At 33.2% G+C, this 22,444-nt stretch overlaps 2 protein-coding genes across 4 annotated transcripts in view; one reads left to right on the top strand and one right to left on the bottom strand.

Moving 5' to 3' along the window:
- The first annotated feature begins 8,028 nt into the window (after nucleotides 1-8,028).
- Nucleotides 8,029-16,441, top strand: LOC102808950 (uncharacterized). 3 transcript variants are annotated; one of them, XM_006814230.3, is made up of 7 exons: nucleotides 8,029-8,307; nucleotides 10,581-11,025; nucleotides 12,162-12,317; nucleotides 12,629-12,709; nucleotides 12,837-12,937; nucleotides 13,345-13,477; nucleotides 15,190-16,441. In XM_006814230.3, exons 2-7 carry the CDS (start codon nucleotides 10,666-10,668, stop codon nucleotides 15,550-15,552), a joined length of 1,194 nt encoding a protein of 397 aa, XP_006814293.1. In that variant the 5' UTR covers nucleotides 8,029-8,307; nucleotides 10,581-10,665; the 3' UTR covers nucleotides 15,553-16,441. The 3 variants fall into 3 exon arrangements, with proteins under 3 accessions (XP_006814293.1, XP_085364473.1, XP_085364469.1); XM_085508347.1 differs by lacking the exon at nucleotides 8,029-8,307 and adding an exon at nucleotides 8,501-8,621; XM_085508343.1 differs by lacking the exon at nucleotides 8,029-8,307 and adding an exon at nucleotides 8,501-8,702.
- LOC100373464 (kinetochore-associated protein 1-like) overlaps nucleotides 16,019-22,444 on the bottom strand; it is a 43,137-nt gene continuing 36,711 nt past the window's right edge. Inside the window, exons 30-39 of the mRNA XM_085496209.1 lie at nucleotides 22,091-22,203; nucleotides 21,604-21,739; nucleotides 21,203-21,298; nucleotides 20,546-20,657; nucleotides 20,234-20,297; nucleotides 19,874-20,003; nucleotides 19,072-19,164; nucleotides 18,588-18,733; nucleotides 17,869-17,980; nucleotides 16,019-16,561 (exon numbers count right to left, since the gene is read on the bottom strand). Of these exons, the coding sequence (XP_085352335.1) occupies nucleotides 16,499-16,561; nucleotides 17,869-17,980; nucleotides 18,588-18,733; nucleotides 19,072-19,164; nucleotides 19,874-20,003; nucleotides 20,234-20,297; nucleotides 20,546-20,657; nucleotides 21,203-21,298; nucleotides 21,604-21,739; nucleotides 22,091-22,203 (1,065 nt within the window). The 3' untranslated portion in view covers nucleotides 16,019-16,498. The remainder of the gene's footprint in view (nucleotides 16,562-17,868; nucleotides 17,981-18,587; nucleotides 18,734-19,071; nucleotides 19,165-19,873; nucleotides 20,004-20,233; nucleotides 20,298-20,545; nucleotides 20,658-21,202; nucleotides 21,299-21,603; nucleotides 21,740-22,090; nucleotides 22,204-22,444) is intronic.

Below are 22,444 nucleotides of genomic sequence, written 5' to 3'. Positions count from 1 at the left end.
TGTAAAAAAAAGAAAGCTTCAGTTATATACGTTGGCGTGATACGGATATTTCCATAGTAGAAATAATGCACTTTGATAAACAATTCAGCTGGTTCTGTAAAATAACTCTACCGATAACTAACGTTTTTGACTCCCGTGTGCGAAGCACAAAAGGGAGTCTTTGCAGTTACCCTGTCTGTATGTCTGTATGTATGTATGTATGTCACTTTTTTTGTTCCACCGTTATCTCAAGAACCACTAATCAAATTTTTGTGAAACTTGGTACATAGATGCTCTGGGATAATGTGCAGAGTTGATTAGGTTTTGGTAAAAATCTATGAATATTAATTACCTAATTTGCATGATAATTAGCTGATTTTTAGCTCTTCCAAGACTGTTCCACTGATATCTGAAGAACCACTCATTGGATTTTGATGAAACTTGGCACATGGATGCTCTGAACTAGTGAGCAGATTTGATTAGTTTTGGGTAAAAATCTATGAATATTAATTATCTAATTTGAATGATAATTAACTGATTTCAAGCTGTTCCATGACTGTTCCACTGATATTTGAAGAACCACTCATTGGATTTCAATGAAACTTGGCACATGGATGCTCTGAACTAATGTGCAGATTTGATTAGTTTTGGGTAAAAATCTGTTAATATTATTAATTACCTAATTTACATAATGATTAATCAATTTTTGGCTTTTCCACTGATATCTCAAGTACTAATCATAACATTTCAATAAAACTTGGTACATAGATGTCATATGACACTGCACAGACCTGGTAGTGTTTAGGGTAATATCAGTACATATTAATTACCTAATTTGCATAATTAATTAATTTTCAGCTTTTGATATTTTGAGTAGTAATGATCACATTTCAATGAAACTTGGTACATAGTTACTTGAGGACTGTGCAGAGACCTAATTAGTTTTTGGGTAAATATTTGTGCATATTAATCACCTTATTAGCATAATTAGTTAATTTTCAGCTTTTCACCTGATATCTCAAGTACTAATCATCACATTTCAATGAGACTTGCGACATTTTCTAGGACTATGCAGAGACCTGATTAATTTTGGAATAAATAATTGTGCCTATTAATTACCTAATTTGCATAATTAGTTAATTTTTTGCTGTTCTATGGCTGTTGCACTGATGTCTACAAACCACTCATTGAATTTCAATGAAACTTTTAAAGAGTACCCATCACATTTCAATGAACCTAGAACTATACACCATATTAGTTTTTGGTAAATATGTATGCTTCTTAATCACTTAATTAACATAATTAATTAATACTGATATCTCAAGTATTGATCATCACATTTGAATAAAACTTGGTACATAAATGCTCTAAGACAATAGACAGCCTGATTAATTTTGGGTTAAAATCTGTTCATATTAACTCTCTAATTAGCATAATAATTAATATTTTTTGTGTTCTAATCACATTTCAATGAAACTAGGTACATTGTGCAGACCTTATTAGTTTTACACTTAAATCTGTTCATATCAGTTACCTGATTTACATAATTAGTTTTCAGCTATTCCATCAATATCTCAAGTACAAGTAATTTTGAATTAATTTTTACTGTGTCTTCAATACTCTCAGCACACGGGAGTTCTTTCTAAGCTTTCTTTGATTTACAGTGCCACCACTTTATGCGCGCCCCTCTCACTGAAATAACATGCGACACAAATTAAAGTGGGAAACTAAGTTGAGAGCCTCGGCCATTTATTGGAGAAATTCAAAACTAATGTACCGTCACTTTTATGGGTGAAGTTTCCTTCCGATCTGCATTATTTGTAACAACTTCTGTAACCGTGAAAACAAAGTGTGTAACCTATTGTAGTAAGTTATCAACATCTAGGACTACTTCGCCTGGAATTGCTGTAAAGGATATATATTACTGATATTTTCCTCTTATGGATATCAAAATATCATAACTTGTTTTGATCAACAGGGCTTGAACTTTAAATAGGCATCAAAGGCAATTCCTTGATGTCAAAAATGTTTTCCTTGTTTTCCACTATAAACATGTACCACGATATACCAAGACAATTTCATGTCTGTATAACTTCATGTTGACTATATGTTTTTCTGTAAACATTTTTGTTCTTGATCATCAATGTGAAATGTATGTGATACATGACTTAACCTTCATTTTATGGGCAACCTTTAATGTCTGAGATTACAAAAAATTATTAATGTTGCCAATTATATGAAATTCCAATAATCATGCCAAGTGCATTTGCCTTGTTATGGTATTTCAAATGTTTAAGGCAGCAGTGTTCAATAAATGCAATTTTTCTGTTGAGCTTGTACATTGTTATGACAATGCATTGCCATCCATTTAACAGTATTTTCATCAAAAAGTTTAGCTGCTGTCTTCTATTGGAAATTCTGTGATTTAATAATTTACACCATTAGAAACTTTTCTCATTATAATCACATAGTTTTGCTGTTGCATGGGGCATCTTCATCCTATCTTACTAGGAAATACAATTTCCAAATATGGAACGATTATGTGAAATTTCAAGATGGTGGACAAGTTTGACTTGAGTATTTTGTAAAGTTTTGAAGCCTTTGGCATGTCAAAAAGCAACACATATGTTACATGTATTTGCAAAATATCAAAATTGTTTTCCAGCATCTTAGGGTGTCAAGTCATTTAATTGCATGCATGATTCTCTGATGATGGAAGGACAATATCACAGTCAGTATGGCTGGATCAATTTCAATCAAACTCAGCTTTGACATCACTCATGCAAGACATCTTGTCATAGCACTGATGTAAGTTTACTATAATTAGTTGGCTAAAAGAAGGCGAGGATATTGAGGACCCGCGTATGGTATGGGACTGGCTTAAATATTGTATTAAGAAAACCTCAATAACTTTTAGTAAAGAAAAAAAGAAAAAACAAACAGTAAAAATAGAAAATCTGGAGCGAAAATTAAAAATTCTAGATGATCAAATTTGCCTAAACCCTACTGCTGAAGTATTACATGAATTTAGTCAAATAAAACAATCATTACAACAGGAATACGACGAAATAGCAGAGGGGCAGATTGTTAGAGCGAGGGCCAACTGGCATGAGTTAGGTGAGAAAAATACTAAGTATTTTTTGCAATTAGAAAAAATGAACGCTAGGAGATCTCAAATAAACAAACTTACTAGAGCAAATGGGTTAGAGGTGAGGTCCCAGAAGGAAATAAATAATGAAATTAAAATGTATTATGAAAATTTGTATGCCTCTAAACTTGACCAAGATGAAAGGGCGAGGAAGGAAAAGGCTTACTTTTTTGATAATCCAGACATTCCAAAACTCACTGAAGATCAGGCAAACATTTGTGAAGGCCTCATCTCTGTCGAAGAAGCCTGGGAGGTGATTAAAACTTTTGTACCAAATAAAACTCCAGGTAATGACGGTCTGCCAGCAGATTTTTATAAAAAATTTTGGCCATTGGTTAAAAAATTTATGGTGAAGGCTCTAAATACGTCCTTTGAGAAAGGCAGGCTATCCACATCTCAACGACAAGCTGTAATAATATTGCTGGAGAAAAAAGGAAGGGATAATAGCAAGATCCAAAATTGGCGGCCTATATCACTCCTCAATTCAGATTATAAGATCGGTACAAAATGTATAGCTAAAAGATTAGAAAAAGTCCTTCCACAGTTAATACATATAACCCAATCGGCTTTTGTCAAAAATAGATTTATAGGAGATGTTGTGAGATTGGTTGACTGTGTAATGGAGTACATGGACGAGGAGGACATCCCTGGTTTGTTACTAACAGTAGACTTTGAAAAAGCTTTTGATACTGTGGAGTGGCCTTTCCTCTTTAGAGCATTGGAGACTTATAATTTTGGCCCAAGTTTTATAAAATGGATAAAAGTATTTTACTCTGACATCTCCAGTTGTGTTATGAACAAAGGCACCAGTACAGGATATTTTTCTCTGGGGCGAGGAGTTAGGCAGGGGGATCCAATTTCTCCCCTTTTGTTCATTTTGGGGTTGGAGATATTTCTGTGCTCACTGCGGTCCAATCAGGATATTGAAGGGGTTGTGGTTCCGGGTTTTGGTTCTTTTAAAAGTGCAGCGTTTGCAGACGATCTGACATGCTTCCTTAGTGACCTCCCCTCATGTAGAAAACTGTTTGAAATATTGGGCAATTTCAAAAAAATATCTGGGTTAGCAATTAACCAGGATAAGTGTGAAGCAATGTGGATTGGAAACAAAAGCAAATGTAAAGAGAAACCCCTTGCGGTAAAATGGCCAAATATGATTCAAATTGTTGGTGTTTACTTTTCAAATGACAGAAAAATGGCAACGGATAGAAATGTCACAATCCCCATAGAGAAACTAAAAGTATCTTTACACTTCTGGAAAATGAGAGACCTAACACTGCTTGGCAGAATCCAAATTATTAAAGCTATGGGTATTTCAAGAGTTCAGTATGTTCTTAGTCTCTCAGATTGCCCTAATAGATACCTGAAAGAAATAAACAAAATGCTATTTGCATTTCTTTGGAAAGGGAAAGATAAGGTGGCCAGGAAAACAATGATAGGGGACATTTGTGTAGGTGGCCTAAAAGTACCAGATATTTTTGCAATAGTGAAGGCTCAACGAATAGATTGGCTACGTCGTCTGTTTGACAATGATATAGTCCACCCTTGGAAATGGATTTTGCAGAAGAAACTGTCTCGAGTTGGGGGAATAGAAACTCTTTTAAAGAGTAATTTTAATATTAATGTTCTTCCCATTACTGTGAGGGGTTTCTTTCGTAGTATGTTAGAATCGTGGCTAGCAGTCACGGCTCCGCCAGATGGTGAAAAGCATCCCCTAAATCAAAGTATTTGGAACAACAAACATATTTTACAAGGAGGCAGAAGTATATTTTTGGGAGATTTCAGTGAGGCTGGTTTCCACTATGTTGGAAATCTTTTTGATAATAAGGGCCAACTTCTTCAGTGGGGTGAAGTGGAAAAAAGGGGAATACCTCGCAAGAGATTTTTGGATTGGTTTGGAATTGTGGCCGCACTACCACGAGAATGGAAAAGGGAAGTAGATATAAACAAATTTGCTAACCCTGAGGATAATATGTTGGGTATCAGATTTGTGGGCGTTCAAATTCATTTGAAACAATGTAAAACTAAGTTGGTGACCCCTGAAGTGATAAAGCAATATTTTATTTCGCCAAGATCTGAAATTTATCATGTTAAAACATTAAACTCCAATATTACTGAATGGGAAAGTATTTACTTAGCACCATTTAGACTTACAATAGAGTCAAAGCTCAGGGAATTTCAATGGAAAATCAGCCACAATATCCTGGTAACCAACTCTGTTCTTTGTAAGATGACCCCACCAAAGATTGAATCAGGAGCCTGTACGTTCTGTAAGGGGCCTGATGAAAATCTGCTTCATCTTTTCTATGAATGTCCAGTAGTAAAATTATTTTGGGATACATTCTTTGAGATATGGGGGACAAAACTGAGTTTCCCTCGGGTGAACGACCCAGAATGCTTCTTGTTTGGTGATAGTCTTCTCCACCTCCTGTTAAACTTTTTGCTTTTGGTAGCCAGGAGGTTTATTTATATTTGCAGATGTCGGGGTAACAAACCAAAATTTGAGGAATTTAAAGACTTCGTGCAGAGGGTACAGAAAACTGAGTACTTGATTGCAAACAGAAAAGGTAAATTGGGAAAACATTTAAAAAAATGGGGAAAATTTATGAAAATTGTAGCAACGACCCAGCATATCAGCATGAATTCCTGAAAAAATTGTAATATTTTTGTGAAGACTTTGTACTTGTTGTGCAATGTAATTTTTTTTGGTACACATACATGTACATTTGTAACTACGTAAAGTGCTTATGTAAATTGACTCAATAAAAAATGTTTTAAATACAAAAAAAAAAAGTTTACTATAATTTAAAAAAGATGTATTGTCTTGAGATATATTTTATTACATTCAGTCATACTTTACCAAATGTGACAGCATTGCATCAACTCTGTTGATACAATCATCACATGGGGATTCCAGTGCCCCTATCTCCAGTTCTATTCTTCCCCTAGACTAATGAAAACTGATGTAAAAAGTAGGCCATTAAAAACAAACTTTTAGCAAGAGCGTGTTGGTGCACATACTTCATAGGTTATCTTGTACATAGTTCCACAAGGTTCACTTGACAAAACTGCATTTTAATAGATGACACCCGCTGGAGACCTGGTGATTACCAGGAACCGCAGATGCTGTTGATTGACCCGAAAAGAGCCTTCATTGGGAATGCCCTTTCCTTTAGTCAAGTGTGAGGCTGTGTTTAAGATTATCCTTCTGGAAAAACAAGAGGGTCAAAAATCTGGTTGAAGAACCGATGAAGATGCGCAGTCGTCACATGGCCATGGGCCCCACACAGTGATGAAGTGCCACCTCTATGTTGTTTTTTTTTTGGGGGGGGGGGCTCACCATTATTGGTGGGTGTCATGATAGAATTGTTTCAGCCGCAAGATTTTAAAAGACACAGAATGTTTTCATTAACAAACCTATATGGGCCCTGTTAGCCAGCGCGTATGCGGTCAGTTTGCAGGAGAAAAACAGTGCCGCAGAGAAAAAAATAATGCTTGGTTATTCAGTGGAAATTTTCAGTCTTAGTTCACAATTTCCAAAAACACATTTCCCCAACTTACTCTCGGTTAAAGAATTTGTTTTTCTAGTATTTAGGTTTTTACATGCGAGCATATAGCAGTAATAATATTTTGTGTTTAAATCTCTCTATAATTAAAGTCTTAGTCAACAGTACTGGTATTGGGTTATAGTTGCATGTCATATTTTTTCTGTGATTCAAACTAATATGGCTGACTGGTGGCCATTTTGTTTTTCATGATACCCATGCCTACTTTCCCATGAATGCAATTAACATTTCTATTTAAATTTTGTACAAAGGCAGTATACCAATAGATACATAAACATGAACATTATTTTTGTAATTTGATTCAATATGACTGCCCAATGTCCAATTCTCGTGTAAAAGCACTAAATCATAATTTTTTACAAATCCATCTCCTATTAATGGTTTCAATCTAATCTCAATGACTTCATCAGCATCAAATTGATATGTCAGATCACAACGACTTGTTATAAATCAAATAAGTGAAAATATTTTTTTTGTGCTCAGCATTTTACTTCAAATCGACACTACTACCATTTATGTTTCAATCCAACTACATCCCATTATACATATTTTAAAGAGACTACTATTCCAGTTCAATACAATTATGTAGCTCATGTTTTATTCAGAGTTAGCCATTTTAAGTTTGCTTGGCACTAATGGCTTGAATCCCCGGCAGATCACACACCACCTGGGTATGCTGCCAAATGAGTTAATCCAATGGATTTAGGTAAGGTATAGTATAAATGAACTAGTAGACTATACAAATTTCCCTCAGGGATAATTTGAAATGTTACATAGTGAAGTCATATTTACCTTACCCTCACCTGCCTTCCATCACTACCAAGTGATGAAAAAAAATAGAACTGGAGATAGGGGATACTTGACCCCTCAGGTTGGCACCTGGAGGGTGCTATTTTCCGAACCTAACTTGGACGCTTAGCCCTCTATCGAGTCCTGCTCTTTAATTGTGTAAAGCATGTGATATAGCTACAGATTTTGTTCATGCTCCAATCAAACGACTGGAAAAGTAATTAATATGTACCTCCCAAATATATAAATATTGATCTTGATACGATATTCAAACATGTAGTTTTAGTGGGTAATTCAAAAGCTAGATAATGTATTGCTCAGCTTGGTAATCACAAACCTTATAGGGTCTATAATCCAAGATTGAAATCTTTCTCTGTGGTGATTTCTCTTAAGATCAGAGGTCATTCATTTCCATGGTGATGGCTTCTACTACTGGCACAAGTCCACCCAAACAATGAGGTGATTTTCTATTGTTAGGAAAACAAGCGATATTTACATCTGTATCAAAGTTGTTCACCTCAATTGCTCATTTGAATGAGAAAGAAAATCTTCCACGTATTTACATTACATTGTTTGCTCAATCTTGCTTTCAATAGTACATGTATTCAGGATATTTAATGTGTTCACTGTTCTTGTTGGGTACCGAAGCATATAACCATGTTACACAAGGTTGCATGAGTGTTGACCAATTTCATCAGTGAGAGCGCGAGTATGTAAATATAGATATGAGTACATACACCTGTTGATGTGAGATGAATCCACAAGTGTGTATTATCAGAACAATAGCATCATACACACTGCAACATTGTGAAATCTGCTTGATGAAAGGTAAGCATGTTACAATAGAATCTCATACAATTGTTACTAATTTTCAGTTTCACTTGATCAATGATTTTTCAATATTGTGCAATTTATCTCTTGTAACTCTAGACACGTACAGAATGTTTTGGTGTCATTATCCTGGCATACTTACATAATAACAAGAAACGTGTTGCATTCAGTACAGTAAAACATAGCTATAGAGTACACATGTAGGAGCAATGTAGCCATGGTGTTTGTTTGAATCACACACAACAATTACAAACAATATGAAAGGCACAACACGAATCTGACTGTAGGGGAGTAATTAACTTAATTCACAGGTACTTATTACTATTATTGTACCAGTCTATAAAATAAGCCAGTGTTGGTAACCTGTATGCCATGACACCCAATTATAAAAGGTCAGTATCATAATATTAATAGCTTTATTACATTCCCTCTAAACTTTTCATACAGTAGTTTTCAGTTGACCCAAGTTTTGAAAATGCTTGTTTGCCAAGCTGTATACTATAAAACAGGTAGCTTAGTTCAGCATAACAAATAATGAATTTACTATAAACTTGTTTGTACTGGGCTCCTTAAAGTAACTGCCCACAGCAGTTTCCTTTGTTTATTATTCTGTCAACACAGCCGGCAGCAAAAAGGCCTCTAATTTCATTCAGCTATATTAGGTTTAAAAAACGCCATGATAAAATCACCATTCATTGTTAATCCATGAACACTTGAAGTATATGCTTTACAGAATTTTTGAAATAAATAAATGAAAAGTTCAATTGAAGTGAATACAGACAGACATTTGTGCATAAATTGTCCATAATGCAGTGACTATCAGTCTCCCCTTGTGAAATCAGAATTGTTAGGTAAATTAAAAGTACACTGCATTCTCATAGTGTTAATATATACATAATATATTCTGGTGTAAACATTAAAAATTCCACTTTGAGAATTTTGTTTTTTAAATAATTATAGCAATTTGAAAGAATATTGCATTTGTTGCACATGTTTTGATATATATAATTTTAATTTTTTTAATGACTTTTTTAACATTTTTTGATGACTGCATAAATCCTTGTTAAACAAACTGATTGATTTTGACAGCACTATCACATTAACAGTAGTCTAGTTCCAAACGTATATGTTGAATATATATTTAATATTTTAAATAAAGGCATTATCATGTAGACTATTTCATATAGGCATGAATGGTTTTTATATACAATATTTATAATGTTTTAAAAATTTTAAATAACAGTTGAAAATAGACCATCGAATGCCTGCATAGAATAAGAGTTCATGACACTAGTCACTGCACAATAATATGCATATCAGCGGACTCCATACAGCAATGCAGTTCAAACAAGTCCTGTGCCACTACACATACTCATAGGTACCATCCAATCAGTGGCCTCCACTTTTTTACACAAGTGTCAAAGGTGACACCTTCCATAGGTTTCATGAAAATACCCAAGTTGGTGTTCACCATAGTCTCCATATACATTTTGTGTTATTACATTGTTATTGCCAATTCAAAATATAGTTTTGATTGAAAAGACAATAGCTGTAAAACTATCGATCATTTTTTCTATGATTTTTAATAAACAAAATGTTATGTGTCATTAGTGCCAAAATGTGGAATTTTCAAGCATAGCATATATGCTATATACTGACATTGTAAATTAAATCTCTTGTGAGTCGATGGCCGCAGGGTTGCGTTCAGGACTCCAGAAGTTGCCATCTATTAAAATCCAGTACACCTCAGGAATTGCGGTATTAGATGGCAAAATACAGAGGACTTGGACGAAATGTTAAATATGTCGCCATCTTGAGAGGTTGTGGCTCTCATTATTTTATGCAACATTTTCCATAATAGTGTGCATTATGCATCATAGTTTTCGAGGGTCATGTTACCGATTTCAAGGAAAGGCGACTACCGTACTCAATGTTTAATTTTCACATTAGACTTGTGTTTAGTCACTTTGCCCATGTAATTGTGTCGAAAACAATATTTCAGTAAGATTGGGTCAAGTCTATGTGGTTATATTTAAACAAAAAAATTAGCTAATGCATACCGTAAATGCAGGCATAAATATTTCATAAATTTCTGTAAAGAAAACACATTCATGCCTGATTGAAACTATCTGTTTTGTTCAAAATAAACACTGAATTGAAAGAAAGTGACAGAAAACTTACAAAACAAATTTACAACAAAGTGATTGTGCAGGCATTTTTTTTTTACATTTTAAAAGTGATTAACTAAATCCCATCACACTTTATTTCAGATTATAAATAAACAAAATAATTGTGCTTGTAATTGTAAAAAAACTACTAAAGATGACTTCAAAATCATAAACGCATCACTTAAAGATGAAAAGTCATAAAAAAGATGAAGAAGGAAAAGAGAAAATTCGTGGAAATATTGTTTACTATGTAAATGGATATGATAATGAGGAAATGAAACCCACTAAAAAGATTAAAAAGAAGAAAAAACACAAGGAAAGGGAAAATGGTAATACTTCAGACCATGTCAAAGATGCTATAGATCCAGTAATTAGCAGAATGGGAGAGGATGGCCTGCATCAAGCCTGCAGCAGAGTTATTAATAATAACAAACTCAAGAAAAAAAAGAGAAAGGCAGAAAAATTAAAATCAAGTATTGAAGTAGAGCAGGAATCTGTAACTACAGCTGATGGTGGAAATGAAATGATGGAAGATGATAAAGTACAGGTGAATATAGAATTGATTCATTGATTACACAATTAGATTAGAATATACAGTTATTTCCCACTAAGAGCTTGTTGACGATAGTGTTCATGTCACAAGGACAGACAATACTTCTCAGTCTTCTATTTTAAAACGCTTTCAATATAAGTAATTATATATTCAGCATTGATGCAACTTGCTTCAGATACAAAAAATGAAATGCTTCAAAAGTAGCACTTGTTACACATCGCTAGTATCTCACAAAACTTTAAGAGTTGTCAATACAAATCAGACACTTTTCTTTAAGTATTTTTGGTTTGAAGCACAAATTAGGATAGTTTAAGTTCAAATATATTTGATTCATTAAATTCTCTGTGGTAGCCATGAACTATTTTATTGCTTGGTTGACAGTTTTCAATTGTGTTCATAGCAGTGTAAATTCCTGCATACAACTGCAATACAAGGAGACAAAGAAAATGCCATTGTTGTGTTATTAATGAGTCTGTAATTTATTGTCAGCTTGAAAATTCAATATATTCCTATTGAACCATTATAAGCATTGTTTACATTGTTCATGACTTGGTTACAAATAAGATTGTATCTTCATCAGATATTTAAAAGCTAAACATTTAAACCGTGGGGGGGGGGTGAAAATTATAAGCTATTCTGCATTTGCAATGAACCATTTTTCTTATGAAATGATTAAAAAGAAAAATTCATTAAGAATAAAAAAAGCTCTTCTATGGAGTTTCAATTTAGTGCTTGACAAATCTTGACAAAATGGCCTCACAGTATTTAAAAAGAACAGTCATGCACTTTAATTGTAATGCAATTTAAAATGTTAAAGATTTAGGCAATTTTTGACTAATATTATGGCACGACGACAATCATACAAATATTGATTATTTAAAACAAGCTTAATCGATAACGATGTAACAATAAAAACATTATATTTTTGTTATTATCACATTGCTGTCAATTAGTATTAGGTACATAGAGACTGCTTGTCAACATTAATTAAGTCATGAATATACTGTAAAATACTTTTAACTTCGCTGAAAAGTCTTTTTGGATATTTTGTATGGAATATTTCTATTAAAAATAATTTTTCACTATACAAAAATGAATTCATGTGTTCAATATATTTGTATTTGTACCAGATTGCCAAACAGGAAGATAAAATTTTACACAGGCATGGTGCTACAATGAACAATGAAGAAAAGTTAGATACATTACACACTGCATGTGATGAACTTACTAGTTTAGAAGAAGAATTACAGAAAAGATTTCAAAATTGTCAAGAATATCAAAAAGAGGTTGGTTAAGACAGCATTTTTCAAGTTGTCGCTACATAAGTTCCATACATGTGTCAATTAAATTAGCACCGGTCGCTAGTGTGCATTCAAGACCAATCATTATTCTCTTGATTTTTATCAGATGTATCTGTGCAATGGGTTGTTATGCAAGTGATCTTATTTCAAAATTTATGTCGTACTACTACATACTAAAATAAATCAGTAACTTTCAAAAAAGGCACAAAACAGTCTGCCTTCAAAACAGAGATACGAGATAAGTAATGACCCAACTTATATGTTTGGTTCCTACTCAAGTTAATATTTTCTTTTAGATTGAAGATGCTGAAAAGTATTTGGATAGAAGACAAGCCATGGTCAATAGTAAAGAATCTGATTTGATTCAACTGGACGAGGTAAGCCATCTTTCTGCACATCATTCTGCTTGTAATCAGCAATGTAAACTAGGACAAATGTCAAGAAATTTAGTCATGTACATACGCCATGTGAAAGGATAGTACACATTTTTATTATTTTTTAAAGGAATTGGATAATTTACAGAGAGAGCTTGAGATGAACAAAACACAGTTATCTAATTCTGGTGTTAATACAGACAATGTCATGCCAGCTTCACAAAGACAAAGGTACCTTCATGTAAAATATCATCTCTGAATTCACCTTACATTTATGCATGTGAAGACATGTACTCTCTATAGACCTATATATGTAATCATATCTTTCACTTTGTAGCACTGTGCCATCTTTCAATGAATCACTGAACAGTAACAATAGGTGAAACTTTTTTTCACCGCAGTCAATGTGTATTTGTTTTTTATTAATATTAGTGTCTTGTTTTCAATTATGCTGACACCCAGATTAAGACGGGGCAGTAGGTATGCACTTTTCTATAAGATTTGTCAATTCATGCATGTGTGTAACTATTTATTTGTAGTATACCCGGTAATGTAAGCTAATAAAGACTTGTCAGCAAGGTATTAAAACTACAAACCCAACAAAATTGTTAAAGTTTTTTATTAAATTCTTTATTAAGATTGTTGGAGTTCACCTCGCAAGACGAGGACTACATACTGAAGGCAAACATTCGCAAACTTCAAGGTGATTTAAAAACAGCTGAACAAACCATCATGGAGAGGACTGCAGAACTGGAGAACGTCAAACAAGAAGTAAGCTAACTCATTTGGTTGTCAGAATAACTTAAAACAAGCAGCCTATCAGCTGAGATAGCTTCGCTGTTAGCAACTGGCTTTATGATTGTCGGAGTTGATTTGGTCATATATGATGTGGAATTGTCATATGGGATCTGGGATTGGATTATATCACAAACACAGATGCTAGCAAACAATTGTCTGAGAACCAAGTTTGGACTGCATGAATTTGAGTCAAAATGTGCAAGAAAAAGATGAAAATTACAGATTTTTGTCATAAAGTTATAAGCAAAAATAACTACCAGTCGGTCAATTTTGACCTGAGTATGCCAACAGGTGTTCTACACCTATAAAATTGAGATTTTTAGGCTATTTCTGAATCAAACATCATCGCCAGTCGGCCATTTTCTATTTGAAAAAAAAATCTGGGGCATATGTAAACTGTGTACTAAGTTTAGGGAAAACCAAGCCATGAACTTCTTAGATAATTGCAACGAACCCAACCCATAATAAGCTCCCAGACAGTGTCCAGTCAGAGCACTAAACAAGCAGCCTGTCAGCTGAAATAGCTCCGCTGTTAGCAATGCACATTTCAATTAAAGAACTGAAGACATCATTAGAAAATGAACAATATGTATAGTATCAAAGCAATCGGATTTACAGTTTTTAACAAGAAGTCGAAAATATCACTTTCTACCAAAAATGACAAAAATATTCACCAAAATTAGAGAATTGAAGATATCATCACAAAATGAACAAATCTGAGAAAGGTCTACATGTAGTATCTATATATGTAATATAAAAGTAATTGAACTTTTGGTTTTTAACAAGAAGTCGAAAATATCACTTTTTACCAAAAATTACAAAAATATTCACCAAAATTAGAGAAATGAAGATATCACAAAATGAACAAATATGAGAGAGGTCCACATGTAGTACCTATATATGTAATATCAAAGCAATCGGACTTACACTTTTTAACAAAAAGTCGAAAATATCACTTTTTACCAAAAATGACAAAAATATTCACCAAAATTAAAGAATTGAAGATATCATCACAAAATGAACAAATCTGAGAAATATTCACCAAAATTAGAGAATTGAAGATATCATCACAAAATGAACAAATCTGAGAGAGGTCCACATGTAGTACCTATATATGTAATATCAAAGCAATCGGACTTAAACTTTTTAACAAGAAGTCGAAAACAAAAATATTCACCAAAATTAGAGAATTGAAGATATCGACATGAAATGAACAAACCTAAGAGAGGTCTACCCAAGGTACATATACACCAAGTATCAAAGCATTCAGGCTTGTAGTTTTCAAGAAGAAGTCGAAAAAGTAAAACATTGACACGGACGACTGACAACGACGGACAATCACTCATATGATAAGCTCCGCTCGACAAAGTCGACAGCGGAGCTAAAAAAGTGAATTTGTACATGATAGCGGGAATGACTAAAAGAGCCACAAACATGAAAAATTAAAAAAGTAGTTCAGTTTATAATCTGCACTTTCCTTCAAAGATTGGGACAAAAATGGCCAAATTCTTTGAGTAAAAACTGGAAATTGACTCATTTTGGCTCCAAAATTTGGTTACTTTTCCAAAAATATTGAAGAAAGTGCAGAAAAATTCGGCCAAGGTGGTGAAAAGGTTAAGAGTCTTGCTGTCAAAATTAGTGTACACAAAACTAATTAATATCTTATTTCTAATCTATTTCCACAGCTTCTTGAACTACAACTTGACAGGAGGAAGAAAGAACAGAAAATAAAACATTTGGAAACTCAACTGGAAGTAACAATTGGACAGCTGAATCATCGACACTCAACTGTAGATATATCTGGCAACTCCTCAATGAGCTTTTCAGGGAGATCGCATGCTGTACGTCAACATGCAACATTGGACAGGATGAACTCCACAGCAGAGCTGAGCATAAATCAAATAGCTCAAATAAACAGAAATCGGAGACTGACTGTGAGTGATATATCTAATAAGACAGAATCTACAATAGTCAAATCTGGAGACACAGAGATATCTTCAGTCAGTATACAAAGAAAAAATGCCAGTTCTACTTGTACTATTGTGTGATGGTTAACCAAATATCTTGCCATGACATAACCTGAGCTATGACTGTAAAATTCAACAATTTACATAATACGGTATCAGAGTTACGGAAGATATATTGGCAGAATATTTAGCTTATTTTTGTTTATTAAATCATTTGTTAAGGTAGTTCATCTGATAGAGAGCCTGCTGTAGATATTTTCAGTAGACACAAAATCAACTGATCTAGTGCTGGTTGTTTTTTAACTTGGGCACTTTCATTCCCGACGAGCCAAAGCTCAAAGATTTTCAAGTGGGACTTGTAGATTTGGATTCAATATATGAAAATAGTTAGTTCTTGAATCGTATGAGCGTTTTACATTTAAACACCAGCATACAATTTTATTTCATATAAGGTGTATGCAAAAAAATCAGCAAATAATTTTCAACTGTTAAGGTCTAAATCAATAAAACATTTTGTCCGAACATCTCAAACAATGAATACAAAATATTTAGTAAGCATGTAGAATTGTTTATTTACAAGATATTTTCAGTAATATATATTGCATTACAGTCTCTCTGTGCCTAGTCTGAAAACAATATCCAGTCTATTGTACCAATTGCTCATAGCAGGAAAAATAAACTGTTAAAACTTTCCGTATTCTGGAAGTTATACCATCTGTGATATGATCCATGAAACATGGTGCACAATAACTAATACACTTTCATAATGTGTTATGTTAAAATCTCGACCAAAACAAGTGTTTGGTAGGTTGCCATTAATCTAGCTGATTCACATCTAAAACAATAAGGGTTTCCAGATCAGGATAGATAGCACAGTGATTGCATGTAAATATTTATTTTACTAAAAACATTATGTAAGTTGAAAATATTTTGGTTGCGCTATGCATTGATTAAAGATACTGTATAATTACATTCTTTGTACATGTATTTAAAACTGTGGTAATAGAGTAAGGCACATGTTGATTCTCTACTTAAATTCCACAAGGATGTCCTCCACTGTTTTCATCAAACCATGGGATTCTAAGTACATCTGAAAGAAAAAAAAGTCATTCTAAACATAGAATTCCACCTTAACAATTTTCAGTATTTTGTGAAGTTACAGTTTCAACTCCTTTTAGGGACAAGTCATTGTCAATGACACGTCCCCGTTCCGTTCATATTTGAGTGACATATACATTCAAAGCAGATCAAGAGCAAAATCTCAGACTACTTTCAGTGGTCTGATCCGAAATGCACCTGCATATGTACAACACATTGTACTAAATCTGAGCAAAATCCATCCATGCATGACTGAGATCCGGTTCCGGAATTGTGAAAATTTGCGATTTTGATGCATATCTATTTGTGACATGATGTACCATGTGTGTGTAAAGTTTGAACTTGATCAATCCAGACATGTCTCGGATACAGATCCAGAACTGAATTCTTTAAAACAAAATGGCCGCCAGTCGGCCATTTCTAACTTGATCCCAAAAAAAAAAAATGACGTGCATCAAGGTCCTATTATGTTTAATGTATGTACCAAATTTGAACAAAATCCGTCCATGCATACTGAGATCCGGGTCCGGAATGGTGAAAATGTGCGATTTTGATGCATTTTCGGCATTAAAATGGCCGCTATACGGCTATCGTTAATCGGATCATGAAAAAAATCCATGTGCACATGACCCATATAATGTGTGATGTATGAGTGAAGTTTGAACCATGCATGTTTGAGATACAGGTGATCACGGACACACACAGGGCAAAACATAAATCCCCGTTTTCGGACTACGTCCGAACGGGGACTAAAAATAAATCTTTGTCAATGACAGGTTTTAGTGACTGTGTGAATTATAAACAATAAAACGTAGAGATTATAATTAAATATTAAAATATAATTAAAAGTATTCAGCATGACAACTTCCTATCCACCGAATCAAGAAAATTGTTAACCATACCAACCATAACCTGTCAAATTATGTATGAGAAATGGTAAATCGAGCATGACTTCACATGTATCAAAACCATGTGTTATGTCCATACTGACATATGAGAAGTAGTTTATGACATGTTCAAATGTTATTGTGATGGACACAAGTCAGTATCCATATGCATACCATTATTTTTTTGTCTTTGCACTAACTTTGAAAATAATTGGTACGTCAAGCATTCAAGATATAACAAGGCCACCTGTAGTCCAATCAGATTATGAAATAAATTGATATGCATCAGTAACCCACCAGTTTGAATACAATTGGTCCAGACCTATATCGATTGATGACATATTCTGGTTACATTGTTTTTCTTTCTGACCATCAAAGGCATGACAAGCACAAAAATTTTAAATTGACTCACATGTAGTTTTTTTTTTCTGTCTTTTTCAACCATAGTGGCAGGTTGGTTAGCTGGTAAAATCTCTGGATTATATTGATAATACAATTCTATTAGCTTTAAACTCTCTTCATATCTATAAAAACAATGGTGTGTACCGACCGGTATATATAAAGGGTGTGATAAGTGCAAATATACTGGATTATTCTGTAAATATCCTGTTTTGTCACAAATTTTATTAGATGACAAAATTGAATTGTAATTTGAGGACACAAAAGTGGGTTGTCATAGAAATTTCATCCAAACAAACTGGCATGCACAGGGAATCCATTATATCTTGTTAATTAGAATCAAATCACTTAACAATGAGTGCATATCAGTAACTTATCATGTGTTAAGATCATACCAAGGTATGCATGAGAAAAGACTGACACGTTCAGGCAAAAATTACTGCCAGCTAGTTACATTTTAAAATAACGTGCATCAGTAACCCATCAATAATGAAGTCAATGCTGAAAATTGAAATGATGTTATTGGAGAGGCAGACAGACAGTCAGAAAGTCGACATAATAAAAGAACAAGTGTACTTGTACACAAATGTATACTAATATGTCTTGTGTTTGCAAAAAAACTGTCAAAGCATGTTTGAGAAATAATATAATACCCTTAAACATGAACTAAAGTTCATCAATTGAATTTACTATATTTCTACAATATCCCAAACAAATATGCGGATTTCTTACCGGGATGTTTTTAGCAGAGTCAGTAACAGTGTACTGATCTTTTGATTTCTAGCAAGGTAGTGTTTAAACTGATGACTGTGACTGGTACATAGTAATAATTCATAGTTATCAGTCTCAATTATATTCTCAAATACTGCACCCTGAATCTAAAAAACAAATAGCACAGATGGAACAAATAGCTTGTTAGAGGAATGACATAGACATCCAGTATTCAGTTAACAAGTAATTAAATTATTAGGTAAAAGTGTCAAATAACATATAATCCAAAAACTATAGCTGTGTACATACATGTACTGCACTACTAACACAATATACTACTATCATCATCGAAACAATGTCTTTTCAGATTCTTGTTATTGTCTGAATTGTTCTCAACAAAATAATATTTATTGTAAATATAAAGTGTTAGAAATTCAAATCACAATACTAGTTTGCCATCAATGAAATGATAAATTACAGGAAGTACAGTTTAGAGCCAGCTTACCTGTTCTGCTTGTGGCAACAGCATTCTCTTCATGGTTAGATTTGCAATTTGATCTAAAATTAGTGCATGGCAACCATCAACACTGAATAATGCCTGGCAGAAGAAAACAAAGGAGAAGAATAGTGTATTGCATTTGAGCAGAGATTCAACATTTCGGGGTGCATATTGTATCCAAGCTTTTAAAATTACACTCATAATTCCACAATCTGCCACATGCGCAGGTGATGACACCTCTCCCCACTTTAAAAATAACAACATAAAAATCTTACCAAAATATTGCTTTAGACACAATTGCATGAGCAAATTTTCAAGGCTAATGTCACATAAAATGCGATATGAAAACTAAGGATCAATGAGTTTCCATTTCATTTCAAGTGGCCTGACACATGACACATGACACATAAAATCATCAGTGAGAGAATTAGCCTCTCAGAATGGAAACATAATTCTCATTTCACTCAAAGGCCCCAGTAAGTTATCTTGTACTGTAATCCTTGAGGTATGCTTTCTAAAACTGGATTTGGCGCCCTCTGGAGAACTGGACGCAACCCTGCGGCCATCTTTTTCACTTGCAAGTGATTTAATGTGCAACGATGGTATGTAGCGTATATTCAGTGTTCACATTTTAGTGATGGCCATTACAAATTGACACTATAATGATGATGTTTTATCAATCAAAGAAAAAAGATTGATAGTTATAGCTATTGCTGCATTAAATTGTCAGCAGATGCATGATTTTAATAGCACTATCTCATCTACAGAAATCACACTAATTTATTGTAGAGTTTAATTTTTATATTACCTTAATTTGTTGTTCTTTCTTCTTCACATCTGGTATGATTAGTAAACATGCCAGTGCATGTGCCATCATCTGTTGTCGTAGAAACTGTTTAGAGAATCCAATCATATCCATATCAGATATCAATGGACACCTAAAAAAAGAAGAAATACCTCAATAATAATTTATTGTGACCCAAATGTATTAATGTTTACAAATATATAGTTCACAGTCTCAATGTAAGGTTTATAATGAGGCCTGAATAATGTTCCTGAACAGTTCCTCTCAAGTCTAGCAAGAGTTTTGTAAATCCTTATTGGTTGAGAAGTTGTAGACAGAAGTACTAAATAAAAGCATATTTTATTCAGGTAGAAGTTAACATACCTAGTCATAAGTAACAGTGACTGATGACACTGCTTTTCTTGTTCATCACTCAGTGGTTGGCAGACTGAAAACAAACGTATTATTTTAATATTACACCGCAATATCACTAATAACCAACATTATATAAAGCAAATGCATATTTCACTTCATTTGTATGATTTAGTATAATAATTAATGAATTTAATAAATAATAACTATGCCTTAAAACATTAATAATCAATAGTGATGCCTACAAATTCTATATCAGAAAATCTGGAAATATCTGACATAGAACTAAAAACTATATACACAAATATATTATATTTTTCTGACCTGTGGTTAAGGGTTGCAAGAGTACAGATTTCCAAGCTCTCAATAATGATGATATATGCCACAGATGACAAACTCCCGATATACGAACCAAGATGTGTCGCAAATAATTGATCTACATGAAAATAATGAGTAAGATACTATAAACAAAATACTGTTATAATTTCGCTATTTTCGCTGATAAATGTAAAATAACAATAAAACTCATTGTTTCCTTGACAAATTTGTGAAATTAAACACAGTGAATATGCTCAAAACATCAAGATAGTGAAATTAAATGTCAGTGAAAATAAATGGTTTGACAGTAATACAGATAATATCAATTTTGAATAATCTAATGAGCATGTTACTGAGCCTACAAAGAATTATGGGATATTTTCAGTTTGTTTTAATTTCGGTAACACAAAATTGTATCAAAACCATCAACCACGTAGAATACTCCAGTTGTAGTTTTACATGTGGTATTCTCACAACAATACTATAAGTTCATATTGTAAATACATCAAAACACATTTTACACCATTCTTTTTAATTTTTTGTTGTAGAGTTTAATTTCAGCAAATGAATGAAAATAAATAACTGAAATTTTGTTTTGATCACATATTTCTATTGGAGATCAGCTTTCAATATGCAAATACAAGACATAATAAAATTTCTTACCATATTAAATGCCATTAACTGTTGTAATAAACTATTCCATAACTGTATATCATGTATTTCATAATCAATGCATAGATCAGTTATTAACTTGACAGCCTGAGGATGAACACAACAGTATCATAACAATATTTATTTGATATTTATTTATTCGATCTGAAATAATGAGCTGTGAATGTCTATCAAAATAATATGATTGAAATGACTTGGTTTACTGGGCCTTTTTTTTTATTTCTAAGCAAGTCTACAGACAAAGCAAGTTGTCTAGTGGTTTCTACTCACAGTTAACCATTTTTCATTTTCATCTGTAAAAATGATTGAAACTCTATAGTATCATAACTGTATGTTATGATGGTATCAGATTAAATGACAGATGATGATGATGATGATTGAATGGAACATACCTTTGGCTCATGGTTATGATTTGTCCATAATCCTCTTACAAGGCCTTCTTTATTACATTTAGTGAATTCTAAGATTGTCTGGGATATATTCAAAGCTTCTAAATCTCCTATGTATAGTAACTTCTGTAAGTCATCCCTGTGTACATATAATCACATAGATTCCCATCATGTAATGACATAATGATGATGTGAATCATTACCTCATCATGTTTTATAAAAGTAACAAATTTGATTGAAATCAGTCTTCAAAATGTCAGGAATGCTTGATCAGACATAATGTTCAGCTTGTGAAATTAATGTGTATGTGTATGTGCAGTGACTGGAGCTTTAGTGAACCAATAAGTTCTTAAGAAATATCACAATTTTAAAATGAAATTTTGATATAGCAAGTAGAATTATGTAGAAAGTTCAGTACAAAATCTCCCCTGACGTAAATAGCAATGAACATTCTTTCCCAAACACTATATTTTGTCAGAATGAGTCTCACCTGAGATCTGATATTGATCTAGATGACAGCTTTTCAATTATTTCACCATGAACCAAAGCAAATAAACATCTTAGAGCTCTTACACGAGTCATATTTGTTAACTTAGTGTCAGGCTGCAGGGAAAAACAAATAATGAATGAATGAATGAATCACACTATTAAATACATCACCCAGTACCATTCAAAACATTGCAGTTTTACATTCAATCTGCAAGGTCAATGCCAGACCTATCATGTTTATGGTTAATACGACTGTCAAATGTATTTGTCTAATCATCACTCGACACACTAGAAAATATTAACTGCAACAATTTTTGGTATCAGTAATATAAGAAATAATTTTTTTGTCTCATAC

Source organism: Saccoglossus kowalevskii, chromosome 2, assembly GCF_978046115.1.
Source record: "Saccoglossus kowalevskii chromosome 2, keSacKowa6.1, whole genome shotgun sequence".
Lineage (NCBI taxonomy): Eukaryota > Metazoa > Hemichordata > Enteropneusta > Harrimaniidae > Saccoglossus > Saccoglossus kowalevskii.
Note: the sequence above shows the minus strand (reverse complement) of the source record. Positions and strands in the feature narration are given on the sequence as shown.

Bases quoted from the DNA above. Each gene is read 5' to 3' on its own strand.
- LOC102808950 (XM_006814230.3), top strand. From the start codon at position 10,666: ATGAAAAGTCATAAAAAAGATGAAGAAGGAAAAGAGAAAATTCGTGGA. The intron at 12,938-13,344 runs GTACCTTCATGT...TTCTTTATTAAG, and splicing joins CCAGCTTCACAAAGACAAAG to ATTGTTGGAGTTCACCTCGC. The intron at 13,478-15,189 runs GTAAGCTAACTC...CTATTTCCACAG, and splicing joins TGGAGAACGTCAAACAAGAA to CTTCTTGAACTACAACTTGA.